Below are 15663 nucleotides of genomic sequence, written 5' to 3' on the forward strand. Positions count from 1 at the left end.
GTGCTCCGGCCTCATCAGCGTTGTACCCTGCTTAACGCAGCTATCAAGTCAGGGATTGTGATAAATGCATGCTAATGTCTCTTTAGTAGAGATGAGTGAGTACTGTTCAGAACAGCAGTTTCGACTATCACGCACCCATAAGAATGAATGGATGCAGCTCTTCTATGGTCAGAAGGGAGTTTCTGCCACTCAGTCAGAGACGTCCTTCTTCACAGCACAGCCAATCGCGCTGTGCTGTGAGAGCCGGGAGGAACTCCCCCCTCCCTCCCTGATAATGCTCGTCTATGGACGAGTACTGCGAGCAGATGGAGGGGGCGTTCCTCCCGGCTCTCACAGCACAGCGCGATTGGCTGTGCTGTGAAGAAGGACGTCTCTGACTGAGTGTCAGAAACTCCCTTCTGACCATAGAAGAGCTACGGTACCGGGACCGTAAGCTCTTCACACTGGGCCCACATCGGGAAAGCCAACAGTGCGCTGAACTCAGCGCACTGTCAGCTTTCCGGCAGTATATAGAACTGCCTGTGGGCAAAATGGTGAAAGATCCTCTTTAAACATTGAGGTGGAATGAAGGGGCTCATGACACTGGGGGCAGACGAAGCGAGGGGGGAGAACGGCATGACACTGGGGCAGAGATGGAGGGACATGAATCTGGGGGCAGAGATGGAGGGGACATGAATCTGGAGGCAGAGATGGAGGGGACATGAATCGGGGCAGAGATGGAGGGGACATGAATCTGGAGGAAGAGATGGAGGGGACATGAATCTGGGGGCAGAGATGGAGGGGACATGAATCTGGGGGCAGAGATGGAGGGGACATGAATCTGGGGGCAGAGATGGAGGGGACATGAATCTGGGGGCAGAGATGGAGGGGACATGAATCTGGGGGCAGAGATGGAGGGGACATGAATCTGGAGGAAGAGATGGAGGGGACATGAATCTGGGGCAGAGATGGAGGGGACATGAATCTGGGGGCAGAGATGGAGGGGACATGAATCTGGGGGCAGAGATGGAGGGGACATGAATCTGGGGGAAGAGATGGAGGGGACATGAATCTCTCACCTCCCCCTTCTTTACACATATCACACAAGCCTCCAGGGTGCACCCCAAAATTTCTGAGATGTTCTTGAGAACATAAAAGCAGGCTGGGAGGATTAAGGAATAACACATATGCCTGGAATAGCCTTTCTAAAGGCTATGCAAATATATGCTTAGTTAAAAATCACTATAGCCAATGATATATTCCCTTTAAGGTACTTAGGCCCGTCCATAAGGGGTTAAAATTATTTGCTTGATACTTGCTTGATTCTAGTCATTTTCAAAGATTTGAAATGTATTTCTTTAAATAGTAGCATCTGTTTGGTATTTTTGTTGGTGGGTGTCCAGTGGATAAAACAATAACCCTCTCAACTAATTTGTTTAGAAAATAAAAAATAAAAAGAAACAGTTCCAAGGAAACTGTAAAAGGTGTATGAATGTTTGTATATACTGTAGCTATCTATATCTAAAGGTTAGACAAAAACAGGCATAGAGCAGCACAGATTGTGTGGTATGGTTGTGTATTTTACAAACTTGCTGGCAACTTGATTACAGCCATATATTAAACTATTTTATTTTCGCGGTTTTTTTTTTTTTTTTTGTTCTCCTATATTCCTTGAACAGTATTTAGGATCAATGCTTATAAAAGATCTACGAGGGACAGAATCTACTCAAGATGCTTGTGCCAAAATGAGGGTGAGGCTTTTTTTGTGTTTGTGTGTGGCACATTTTAATTACACATTACACATTTTAATTGTTACAAAGATGTAGTGTTAGTTGATATGTACAGATTGTCATAAATGTACTTGCAGAAGTCAACAGAGCATATGAAGAAAATTCCAAGGATTACCCTTTCCATAAGCTATAAGGGTGTGAAGTTCATTGATGCTTCAAATCAGGTTAGTGAAAAATTAATGTAATACCTATCTGCATAACACAAATAAATATATGTATATAGAGAGAGAGAGAGAGAGATTTATTTTTATTTTTTTTTACCTCAAATGGCTATTGCGCTGCTTGTAATGTGTAAATAGCATATAATAGCAATGACTCCTAAAAACCAAATTGAATTGTGTGCACACATTAATAACAAGCTATATCTGTAAAATAAAAAGTAGCACATATTTATGCAAGCCAGTTCAATGGTATAATTACACAATCATTTACATGGGAAGAATATGCAAATCTGACTTCCATGGTGTAATTAGGATGTCGGTGCCTCAAGTGTGCACACCAATAGAGGGTGCTGACTGAGAATGTGCAAGTCTAACTTCCATGATGTAAATAGGAAGACAGAGTCTCAGTCAAACACACCTATAGAGGGCGCTCCCTTTAACATCATGCCGACCTACTCAGAGGCCTTTGTTTGCAATGATGTTGGGATTATACCAGATACAGTATTCTCAGCCAAGGACAGCCGTTTCGATGTATTTGCATCTCATCAGCTTGGCGTAGAGAGGACTGATCTGTCTTCCTATTTACATCATGGAAGTTAGACTTGCACATTCTTAGTCAGCACCCTCTATTGGTGTGCACATTTGAGGCACCGACATCCTAATTACACCATGGAAGTCAGATTTGCATATTCTTCCCATGTAAATGATTGTGTAATTATACCATTGAACTGGCTTGCATAAATATGTGCTACTTTTTATTTTACAGATATAGCTTGTTATTAATGTGTGTACACAATTCAATTTGGTTTTTAGGAGTCATTGCTATTATATGCTATTTACACATTACAAGCAGCGCAATAGCCATTTGAGGTAAAAAAAAAAAATCGATATATTGGAGCAAGTCCAGAGAAGAGCAACCAAAATGGTGGAAGGTCTGCAAACCATGTCCTATGAGGAGCGGCTAAAAGAACTGGGATTGTTTAGTTTGCAGAAGAGAAGGCTGAGGGGAGATTTAATAGCAGTCTACAAATATCTGAAAAGGTAGTCACAGTGCAGAGGGATCTACCCTATTCTCATTAGCACAAGGAAGTACAAGAAGCAATGGGATGAAACTAAAGGGAAAGAGATACAGATTAGACATTAGGAAAAACTTTCTGACAGTGAGGGTAGTGAGAGAGTGGAATAGGCTGCCACGGGAGGTGGTGGGCGCTCCATCAATGGAAATCTTCAAGCGGAATCTGGATAAACATATAGCTGGGATGATTTAGGAAAACCTGCACTCGCAGGGGGTTGGACCCGATGGCCCTTGAGGTCCCTTCCAACTCTACCATAAGATAAGATAAGAGGTGAGAGGCTTAGACAGGGTTAAGGGGATTTCGTCACTCCATAGGGAGAGACCACCATATAGGTGTGTGGAGTCTTATTAAGCCATGAGCGCTCCACTGCAAAGAAACATGGGAAGAATATGCAAATCTGACTTGCAAACAAAGGCCTCTGAGTAGGTTGGCATGATGTTAAAGGGAGCGCCCTCTATAGGTGTGTTTGACTGAGACTCTGTCTTCCTAATTACATCATGGAAGTTAGACTTGCACATTCTTATCACCCTCTATTGGTGTGCACACTTGAGGCACTGACATCCTAATTACATCATGGAAGTCAGATATGCATATTCTTCCCATGTTCCTTTGCAGTGGAGCACTCATGGTTTAATAAGACTCCACACACCTTTATGGTGGTCTCTCCCTATGGAGTGACGATGCCCACAATCATTTACATAATACAAAATGCCTATTCCTAAATTATATAAAATGATTATATGCTACAATTCCTACTGTATACATATATATTTGTTAGACTACTAATTGCCATAGACCTGTGTTGGCGAACCTATGGCATTCAGAGTCATCGGCCAGATCACTCATTAATGGGGAATGCGGTACAGGGTGTCTTTTGTGGAGCGTATAATACTATGTGCAGGCCCACTGTGGAACATATAATACTGTATGGGGGCCACTTTTCGAGCATATAATACTCTGTGGGGGCCACTCTGCAGCATATAATACTGATTGGGGGACACTGTGGAGCATATAATACTGAGTGGGGCCCAAAGTGAAGTATATAATACTAAATGAGGGCCACTATGGAGTAGATTGTACCATTTGGGTCCACTGTAGGGCAGATTGTACTGTGTGGGAGCCCCTTCACTATTTATATTGCACAGCATCTGTTTTATAGCAGATGTGATATTAGTACAGACTGTAATAACATTTCACAGTCACTATAAATAGTGAACATTGCTTGTATTATGGAGAGCTAGGTAAAGCCCCATTCACATGACTGTATTTTGCTGGTCCGTAACAGTCTGCAGTTGTGGATCCACACAGTATCAAGGTTAAATTGCTGTGTTAGCACGTTGCGATAATTTAGTGGGTTTTGGGTTGCAGTTTGGGCACTCGATCTCTAAAAGGTTCGCCATCCCTGCCATAGATTGTTCTACAAAGTGCAATTTATGACCATTACAGGTGCAAGGGCAACATGTGGTGACCAAAAGGTAGGGTAGGATAGAGAACCCTGTCTGCAAGAGCTTACAATCTATGAGGGAAGGAGGGATAGTCACTATTCAGATAGTGTTGTAGCAGCAGTAGTACTATTGGAGGTTGCAGGTTCGTGACAGTGTTTCTTCAAGGTCATCTTGTGATTGACAGTTTTGTGTGTCATAGTAGCAAGTTCCAGAGTATGCTGAATACACGCAAGAAGTCTTAGAGGCAGTTGTGTGAAGTATGGTTAAGAGCAGAGTATAAGGTCTTGAGAAGATCATAGGTTATGTGTGGGTACGTAGCAGGAGATTTGCTCAGATATGGAGAGGACAGGTTCTAGATGGCTTTGTAAATCAATGTTAACATTTAGCCCCATGGGGACACATGAAAAAGTAAAGAAAAAAAAAATAGTGTTTTAAAACAATTAATAAAGTTATAAAGCCCCAAAAATTCCCTTCTTTCTATAGAAAATGAAATATATATATATATATATATATATATATATATATATTAAAAAAAAAACCTAAAAATTAATAAAAACAATGCATATTTGGTATCGCCGCATCCGTAACAATCTGTACAATAAGACTAAAACAATATTTAATGTACACGATGAATGATGGGGGGAAAAAAGGAAAAATCTCGCCGGAAGTAGTGATTTTTCGCCATCTTACCTTACAAAATATGCTATAAAAAGTGATCAAAAAGTCATATGCACCCCACAACAGTACCAATAAAAAGCATAAGTTGTCCTGCAAAAAATAAGCCCCCAACCAACACTGTCAACTGAAAAGTAAAAATGTTATGCCTCTCAGAAAATGGCAATGCAAAAAACTTTGATTTATGTCCCCAAATGTGTTTTTGTTCTGCAGAACTAGTAACACCTAAAAAAATAATATAAATGAGGTATCGCCGTAGTCGTACCGACCCACAGAATAAAGATCACATGTTGTACTGTATACTGCATAGCGAAAAATTTAAAAGGTAAAACACAATGCCAGAATTAGCAAAAAAAAGTTAATAAAATGTATTCAATAAGTTGTAGATACCCAAAAATGGTGTTATTACAAAATGCATCTCATCCCGCAAAGAACAAGCCCTTATATGGCCACGTCACCAGAAAAATAAAGAAAATATAGCATCTAGTAATGTGAGGACAAAAACCCACAAAAATCGCCAAGTTATTAGAATACAACTGGCTGTGGCAGGAAGGGAACGTGTAAGCTCTGTGAGCGGATATCAGGAGACACCCCAGATTTACAGCTTATGAGCGAAAAGACACCAAAAGTGACCCCCAGAGTGATTCCCCCAATCATAGGAGCTAAAAATGGAACCATTTCTTCCCTACCCGGTGGGAAGCTACATGCCCCTTTAAAGAGAGCCCTACTACTCTCCCCCGCTCAGACTCCTAAGAGCCGGAGAGAGCCGGAGCACCGCCGGACAGCCGCGACCTACTGCGCGGGAGAACATTTGGAAATTTGGAAAATCGCTGTTAGGGTGCATTCACACTACAGATACGCTGACTGATTCTGAACGTTAAAACACGTTCAGATTCAGCGCATATAAAGCAGATCCCATTCATTTTAATGGGAGCCGGCATACGAGCGCTCCCCATTGAAATGAATGGGCTGCTTTTTTCTCTACGAGCGCTCCCATTGAAGTGAATGGGAAGCGCTCTCGTGTATGGGCCCCTTCACACGGCGTAAGCGCTCGGCTCATTCCGAGCCAAACACGCGAGCGCTTCCCATTCACTTCAATGGGAGCGCTCGTAGAGAAAAAAGCTGCCCGTTTATTTCAATGGGGAGGGCTTGTATGCCGACTCCCATTGAAATGAATGGGATCTGCTTTATACTTGCTGATTCTGAACGTGTTTTAACGTTCAGAATCAGTCAGCGTATCCGTAGTGTGAATGCACCCTTACACTTGTAAGCCTTGTAACGTCCAAAATAAATTAAAAGACAATCAAAAGATGATGCCGATATAAAGCAGAGATATGGCAGTTAATGTTTATTCATGTATTTGGGTTGTATGACTGCCTGAAAAGCAGAGAATTTCACATTTTGAAAATTGCAATTTTTTCCAAATTTCCTATATTTTTTTTTCTTATAAATAAATACAAAAATATTGATTAGTGTTTACCACTAACATGAAGTATAATGTGTTACGAGAAAACAATCTCAAAATCACTAGTGTAAGTTAAAGCGTCTCAGTTATTGCCATTTTAATTGACATATGTCAGTTTTGAAAAAAGAGGCCTGGTCCTTAACGCACTTTTGGGCTGTGTCTCTAAGAGGTTAAAACTATGTGCTGTGCATTGGGTAGCTATTGAAGGGATTGGCAGATGGGAGAAGCTGATGAAAAATGGGCAACTGGTGAATAAGGCGAGCTGCAGAGTTTAGGTTGAACTGGAGGGGGGAAGAAGGGGCGAGAACATTTGTTGGGAGACCATGGAGAAGGTTGTTACAGTAGTCCAAGTGGGAGATTATGACTGCAATGAATGTTGTTGATTTGGAGGCAGCCGGAAGTGTTGAGAGTTTGGAAGTGAGGCTTGAAGGATAGGTTAGAATTGATGGTGATCTTCAGGCAATGAACTGAGGTAAGTGTGATTTTATTACATGGGTTGAATATGGGGCCTGTACAAGGTAGGGGGAAGAAAAATTTAAGGAATGGAAGGAGAAGTAGGAGAGTGGCTGGTAGACACTCTTGAACTCTGGACAACAGAGCAGTATTGTCTGGTCCAAACAGATATATGTGAGCAGCCGTGACAGTGGGCTTCAACTTTCCTACTTAGTTAGAACAAATGGATATTCTGTCAGATATTCTTCTCTAATCAACATGTCATTGTCTGTTTACAAACTCTTGCTGCATACATAACAGATCTACACACTGTGATGTCCCATCTTAAAGAGGACCTTTCATGGTCCAGGGCACAGGCAGTTCTATATACTGCTGGAAAGCTGACAGTGTGCTGAATTCAGCGCACTGTCGGCTTTCCCGATCTGTGCCCCGGGTAAAGCGCTATCGATCCGGTACTGTAGCGCTTTACAGTCAAAAGGGCGTTTCTGACAGTTAGCCAGGGATGCCCTTCTGCCAAGCAGCGTCTATCGTGCTGTACTGTGGAGCGGGGAGGAACGGGTTCCTCATCGCTCACTCTGTATAGCACGATAGGCGCTGTTGGGCAGAAGGATGTCCCTGGCTAACTGTCTGAAACGCCTTTCTGACTGTAAAGCGCTACGGTACCGGGACCGATAGCGCTTTACCCGGGGCACAGATCGGGAAAGCCGACAGTGCGCTGAATTCAGCGCACTGTCAGCTTTCCAGCAGTATATAGAACTGCCTGTGTCCAATCTGATGAAAGGTCGTCTTTAAAATGTCTGCTGAAAAGGTGAGATTTACATGTAATTTTTATATGTATAAAAAATATGCCATATTATTTTTTAATATACATGTTTATATGGTATTAAATGGTCTGTCAGCAGGAAAATCAGCATTAAATTAATGACAGTAATTTTTAGAGCTTCCAAACACGCTTTTGTGACGTAGTTCCAGGGCACATGCAGGGTCAATCCCCAATTCATCCATAATATAATTAAATGTGAGTTAAGGTGGCGTTGGTCACCTGACTTGCATGTGTCCTGTGACCAGGCTCACATCATTGAACCCTCTTTGCTTCATAAATGTTGTGGCTCATAAAAATGTGTGGAAGATAGCTGTCATTTGCTTAGTCTTACTCAGTTAGCCTGTGAATGTACTACTACATAAGACATATCCATGGCCTTTTGAAAATCATTTGAATGTGCAAAGATAGAAGTCTACAGAATTCTCAGATGCAGCATCATCATGAATTAAGCACTCTTTGCACTTGAGTAGGAGACTTCAAGTCTGACTGCATTGGTCTTAATGAATCTTCCTCACTGTATGCATAAGAACATTGAACAATATGTGAGTAATACTTCAAACACATGTAATTTAAGTGTAAATCACTTTTTGTCACAGAGGAGAGTTAATTCTTGAATTTCTTTCATTCCATTCAGAATGTAATTGCAGAACATGAAATCCGCAACATATCTTGTGCAGCTCAGGATCCTGAAGATCTGTGTACTTTTGCATACATCACAAAGGATCTGCAGACCAGCCATCATTACTGCCATGTGTTCTGCACTGCTGATGTGGTGAGATAACTATATGTTAATCCATTATTTTCTTTGTGATTAAATATTCATGATCAGCTCATAAACAGTATTATGAAATGGCCACTTATTCATATATGATTCTTCCAGTCTGATATTTCTGCTTCCAAGTTTGCGTTTTCGTTTCAATGAATGGTCCAGTTCCTACCTTCTTTTAAATTCAATGTGAAAAAGGATGTCTACAAGTGTCTTCAGGTCATTGCAGTGTCTACCTGAAAATCGGCTGAGCAATAAGTCCTGCATGGAGAATTTTTTTTTCCTACACCTGATTCATTTTTATAAGGGCTCGTTCACATCTGCGTTCTGCTCTCCGTACTGCAGGTTTCCGTTTCCTGCATAAAACAGAGCAGGAGACGGAAACCTGCAGGAGTTTTTCATACCCATTCATTTGAATGGGTGAAAAAGCTGTCCGGCCATGAGCGGCGGTGAGCGTTTTATGCTCTCCGCCGCGAAACCGGGTTTTATAATCAGGACACAGAGTACTGCATGTCCGACTCTGTGTCCGGATTAAAAAAAACGGTTTTGTGGCGGAGAGCATAAAACGCTCACCGCCGCTCTTGGCCGGACCCGATCTGTGGTTTCCGTCTTCTGGCATGCAGAAGACGGAAACCACAGAACGGAGACCCTGAACGCAGGTGTGAACCTAGTGTAACAAAGGACACCCATTTTAATCAGTAGGGTCCATCGGGCTCAATGTGTTATCACTATTTTTTATATAGTTTTTATATTTTTATGTTTATTTCATATTTGTCATTTTTCTTTCTACAGAACCAAGCCTATGAAATCATTCTTACATTAGGTCAGGCATTTGAGGTTGCATATCAACTGGCAATACAGGCACAGAAATCCCGTCATCCTGAAGCAGTAGTCTCTCGATCTTCAAAACCCATACCTAAACCACGTGGCAGTATAAGGCGACAGAATGTGAGTAATGGATAACAGTTTTACATATGTTCATGAATAATGGACCTTGATATTTAGAGCTCCCTCTATGAAGAATAATATTAGTTAAGCAAATACTAGACTCAAAGCCTGAAAAATGTGGGTCCAGTCTGCATGTATGAAAAAGACCACAAGGGTTACAGCTTGACTTGGGGGGACACCCTAAACAGAAACCTATACGCATTAACCCAAATCCAGATGTGAACCCAGGCCTAACAATTCAGAGGGTACATGAACAAACAGTATTTGACTTTACAATAACAAAGAATCAACGTATCAAACTACAGAAGTGAGAGCTTACAATCAGTGAGGAAATAGGGAAACACAAAAGGTAAGAGGGCTTGTTTAGTACAATGGTTCAGCTATCAATTAATAAATAAGGTTATATAATGGGAACTGTATGAGCCATTCACCAGTTTCCATCTGTGAATATACAAATACTAAATACATGGAGTGCAGAGTAACTTCTAGATGGAGGGGACAGGATCTGAGGAATAGAGTAGGAAAGATAGCTTAGGATAAAAAATGTTAGCTTGGTGTAATACAGTGGTGTCAGGTCACGTGATAAGTCTGCCTAAACAGATGCTATTTTAGGGCTATTTTGAAGCTGCTGTAGTTGGGAACTAATCTAATTGTCTGGCGTAAAGCATTCCAGAGCAACGGTGCAGCTAGATAAAAGTTTTGATTAGCTTTTAATAATGTTCATGGAGGTTGTATGTGAAAAAAATCCACAATTCTATCATTAGTTCATTTATTTTGTTCCTATAGTGTTCACTTTTCATTGAAAATGACATGGCAACTTTGTGCATCGAGTCATTATGATTACCATGATGCCATATTTATATTTGTGTTATGTTTTGTCACGTAAACTAATAAAATGTAATTTTTCAAATATGTATGATTTTCCTGGGATCACCATACTCTGATGCCTATAACTTTTTTTTACTGCTATGTTGATGGAGATATGTATAGATTTTTAATTGTGGGGCAAGTTGTAGTTTTTATTGGTATCAAGTTTTATTATATATGACTTTTTTATCACTTTTTATTCTCTCTTTGGGTAGAAGGGCGATGACCAAATTACATTAAAGCGGTTATCCAGGCAAAAATGGACAAAAAAGTTATTTTATAACTCAGGCGGTGGTGGTAAAAAAAAAAAAAAAATCATACTCCTTGCTCCAGTGCCTCCCAGCGCAGTCCGATATAGGTTATCTGCAGTGCTCCTCTTCCGTCGGAAGATACCCTGCAGATACCCTATATTCAGCCAGACTGAATTCCAAGTGGGGTGGGAAAAAAAAAAAAAAAAACAGTCCTCAAGCTCAGGGAAGGGGCAGACAGACAACCAAAACACCCACTCCCCTTTCCCAGTACCCAGCAACTACTGCACCCAAAAACTCCGACTATTTTAATTTTTGAAATTTTCCAGTAGCTGCTGCATTTCTCTCTCCCCCCCCCCCCCAGGCTTATACTCGAGTCAATAAGTTTTCCCAGTTTTTTGTGGTAAAATTAGGGGCCTCGACTTATATTTGGGTCGGCTTATACTCGAGTATATATGGTAATCACTTTGAAACCAGTTACAAGTTTTAAGGAGGACGAGGTGCTTATGAGTTTGTGAAAACTTAGGAAGGAAATGTTTCCAGGCAATGTTTTTTTTTTTTTCTTTTTTCCTGGATAAGATAGATGTGTGTGTGTTAGATGTGTTTTTTCTGTGAGATTTTGTTGTCCTTTTTGTTTATGTGGATTTATCAATGTCAGCAAGCTTAGAACATAAACAATAATTAAATGTAAAAAAAAAACAAAACTGTATTATGTAAATAGGTAAAATGATCTGGTTGCTAAAGCATGTTTCATAACATATATATGTATACATCTCGCTTATCAGATAGAGTCTTCAGAATGTGAAGAGCCTGTAGCCACTCATGGAAGTGTACCATGGACAGTGGATCCCAAACCATAGTACTGAGCCAAGATAAGAAGTAAGTATTTTTTTGACCAGTTGAAAAAAACATGTAATATGCCCAGTGGGAGACTGACTTATAGCCCCAAGGTACAGATATAGCAGAAACCACATCCAATGGAAATATATATTTATTTATTTTTTTTCTTTTGGACTCAATGTTTCAACACTCACAATAGATGGATCTTTTTCAAGCAAACTTCTTAAAGACTAAAAAGATAATGCTTTAACAAGCACCATGGGGAAATTCAGTGCTAATGGCAATACTTAAAGGGGTTTTCCCACCAAAAGCGAGTTAGCCCCTACCCTAGAGGATACTTTGCAGATTAGTGGGGTTCCGACTGCTCAGACCCCCATTTCACTTAGTCTATCTCTTGCTCTTTGATTGAAATGAAGTGAGTAGCGGTATGTATGCACTACTTTTCTCCTGGTCAGTGGGATCTGAGTGGTTATGCATAGGGGATAATTTGCTATCATTAACATCAACTGTTTGAAGCAGTAGTGGGTGAAGCGGCTTCTGCTTCACAAGACTGTGACATCATGTTTATCTGTCTCATGGCCTGTTTGCAGTTTAGGCTCTTTGAAGTGAATGGCGCTGACCTGAAATACCAAGCACAGCCATATTACAGTGTTTATATGTTCTTTTTGATAAGCAGTGAAGAGGGTGCAGTATTTGTCTGAATATAGCAGTCTCTTCATAAAGCTGGTCAGTGGGGTTGCTGGGATTCAAACCTCATTGACTGTAAACTGATTATTTATCATAGGATAGGACATCAATATTGTTATCCTGGAAAGCCCTTTAAGAAATATACATTATTCTTCACTTAACAGGCAATTTTCCCCCTCCTCCCACCTTTACTAAGTTTACCACTGTGTATATTATAACTTGTATCCAGCCTTGCACACAGAAATGTATGGAGAGGAAAGGTGGGAGGAGAAGGCTGTAGTCTGCTAGTACATTATTTATTGCTTCAACTGCTACTATGAGAGTAAACTCACTAAGACGGGATTCACATCTGCACTCAATGAGTGCTCGGGGATTTTGTTCCCCATTCCTCTTGAAAAATACAAGCAGGATTTTTCACTACACATTTTTCAGGGGGGAAACCCGGTGGACCCCATTATAGTCTAAGGGGAGAGCTGGTAATCACTTTTTTTTTTTTTTTTTTTTTTTTTTTTTTTTAAGTGTATTGGCGTATTTGTTTTTTGAGTCCCAGACCAGGTCCAAAGAACGGAGACCCGAGCACAGGTGTGAACCTTGCGTAAGCAATAGTATAGCTATAGGAGTTAACTTACTAAGAATAGCTAGCAGCAGCAGTTTCTCTTCCCCTCCTTCCAGTAGCTCCTTCTTCCCCTTAATGTCTCCCTAAACCTCTATGTTAGAAAAATCTATAAAATCAGGGATTAGAAAAGAAGCCTGATAAATGGAGAAATAAGCATTTTTCCATGATATAGTGCATAGTTTCTTATTTACTTGTACTGTTCATTTTTGAAAAGCTGTTTTATAGTTGGAGGTATGCTTTCTTGATTTATTTACAGAGGTTAATATCAAGGAATTGGTTTGGAATCCTTAACAGACTAGTTTTCATATATAAAAGCAGCAAGGAAACTAAATTAAATAATAATTATAAATATGTATATTAAAAAAAATGGAATCTGTTTTGTGATCAATATTTGTTGCATTTGTATGTTCATGTTTGCTACTGAATTGTGATCAGCACCATCTTTATATTTTCCTTCTTTTCTTTTTTTTCCCAGGTCTGGTCATCATACTGTAGTTGAAGGACCACTGCAGTTCTTCAGTTTTCCTCTCCTGGGAAAAGTTTAAAAACGTGGAGTCCTGACTGACCTCAGAAATGGAGATGCCCTATACAATTATTATTTGGAACTAAGAAATTGTTTCCAAGGGGATATTCATCATTCCTTTTATTGAAAAAACTTGGGAATATTAGGGAAAAAAATGTGATGTAACGTTATTTCTCCAATACCACTCATGTAGCCTTCAGATCTCTGCAGTTCCCCTACCTATTTCTTTTGCCAGTTGGTGTTTGTATAACAACTGCTGACCACAATGTAGCACTTTTTTTTTCTTTTTTTTTTTTTTTTTGAGGGTGAGTGTACCTGTTCAGGACGTGACGATTGAAGGCATTGTGAGGTATATATTGTGTGTGTTTCTCGTCCTTAAAAGTCAGATAGCTTAATAAACCTACAGAGCTCTCCCTTTTAAACTATTGATTAGATACGTTTTCATAATGGAAATGTAATGCAGTGTACAGTTTGCATTATGTTTTAATGCAGAGGTCTAGTGTCAGGTATTTGGTGGGGTTTGAAATGGGTTATTAAGTGAATATTTTAATAATCTTTTGGCTGGCTGATCTTGAGGTTGACACCATGAAGAATTGCTCTTTGCCTTAAGTCCTATTAAACATATGCATGGTACTTGTTATTAACTGTTCACTGTAAGGAGTTTTGCATACTACATCTTTATGTATCATTCTGAGTATGTTTTTATCATTATGTTTTACTCAAGTGTATGCCGCTTAAATGCCAAACAGCATTTCTCACAACAATGTCCTCAAAAGGCCAGGTCACTAATTATCATACCATCATCCTTTTATTATTTTTTTTAATGTTTTTGTTGGAGTAGCTGTAGGGGGCATAGGAAATATCAAAGATGGTACATTCATTTATCAATATTATTCCTTTGTGTGTGAGCAATTATATTTGGAAAAGAATATTATTTTCTATTATAGCTGTGTTTAAAAAAATCTCAGCTCTTCCAACCTGATGACTTGATCACTCCCAAGCAGAGTTTAATTCTGAAAGGACTCTTGTGGTTTTGGCCCACTTTAAGGAACTTCAGTGTGTCTGGTACTGCTTTTGTGCCATCTATACCACCACACTAACATTTTTAGTCAGTACTAGTTTAAAGCTGCTATATATACTCCTGTAATTATCTTGTAGTGTATGGTTGGTATTTTGGAGTTGAATATGATATATTAATATTCATTTTATGAGTGGTACAATCAACCCTGTTCCCTAATGCTGTAGATACCAGCCTTCTAGAATGGGTTGCAGTCCTGAATAAATAGAAGGTGGTGTTTCTTAAGACGGTACACTATTGTTTTTCAAAACTAGGTGGACAATGTCCATTGATGCAGAATGTTTCTGCAGGTTGACGTACTGAACATATTAATCATGCTGAATATCACTTTACTGTACAAGGAAGGGTGGCTACTGCTGTATAATTAGGCAGAATTTCTTACATTGATTATATGCTGCGCTGTATAAAAATCTTTACGCTAACAGTAAACTGTATATTATCTATACAGCTTTTTACAAAACTACAGGGAAGTGCTCTTACATAGAACATGTCACCCTGAATAAAAATAAATGAGTCTGTTCTGTCTTGATCAAGTTTCACTGTCAAAATGTTTCATCTTTTTACTTACCAAAGGAAGTAAATTGGAAGCTACTAATATATTATTGTCACAGTCTGTTATTGCTCCTAGACCGAGGTGACACATTTTATATGAAACATAGTAAAAAATATTCCAAATCAGGCACAATGTTCCAGTAATGCTGCAATTCTGGGTCCAAAATTTTAGGGTATTGTAGGCTTTTTTTTTTTTTTTTTTTTTTTTTCTTTTTCTGGTTCAGTGGTACAGTTTCCAACATGTAAGTGTATACTTGGCGTGAATAGAGGCAATATAAAATGTTTACATTTTATTGTACCACAGAGTTCCAAAATGTAGGGAGATGCCATGCAAATGTTTGTTTTTTGGGATGCTTAACGCTATAAAGTTGCTGTAAAGTGGTACTGTAACTTGTAAAATATTCATTAGCAACATAGTATGTGTAAACTATAAAACAAATCTTTCATTGTGGGTTTAGACTGTCACCTTAATTGTTATGTCTAAAATATATTTGATTAAAATAATTTTCTGTATTTTTTTTTTATTTAAAAAAATTCCCTACTGTTAAACATTGGCTTGGTTCTGTATATCTATGCACTGTGAAATTGTGCAAGCTAGACTTGGGGGACTTGTCAGCAAGTCGAAAAACCAAATGACTTACTCCTTTGGTACCCAATAGTACTCTGAACAA

General features: G+C 39.5%; 1 protein-coding gene across 4 annotated transcripts in view; it reads left to right on the plus strand.

Moving 5' to 3' along the window:
- The window catches only part of ANKS1A (ankyrin repeat and sterile alpha motif domain containing 1A), a 232048-nt gene extending 216838 nt beyond the window's left edge, over positions 1–15210 (plus strand). For all 4 annotated transcript variants that reach the window (XM_075264255.1, XM_075264256.1, XM_075264258.1 and 1 more), the window contains 6 exons: positions 1659–1730; positions 1847–1933; positions 8502–8639; positions 9426–9581; positions 11482–11575; positions 13315–15210. In XM_075264255.1, the coding sequence (XP_075120356.1) occupies positions 1659–1730; positions 1847–1933; positions 8502–8639; positions 9426–9581; positions 11482–11556 (528 nt within the window). In that variant the 3' untranslated portion in view covers positions 11557–11575; positions 13315–15210. The remainder of the gene's footprint in view (positions 1–1658; positions 1731–1846; positions 1934–8501; positions 8640–9425; positions 9582–11481; positions 11576–13314) is intronic.
- Positions 15211–15663: the final 453 nt, after the last annotated feature.

This window comes from Leptodactylus fuscus, chromosome 2 (assembly GCF_031893055.1).
Source record: "Leptodactylus fuscus isolate aLepFus1 chromosome 2, aLepFus1.hap2, whole genome shotgun sequence".
Classification (NCBI taxonomy): Eukaryota; Metazoa; Chordata; class Amphibia; order Anura; family Leptodactylidae; genus Leptodactylus; species Leptodactylus fuscus.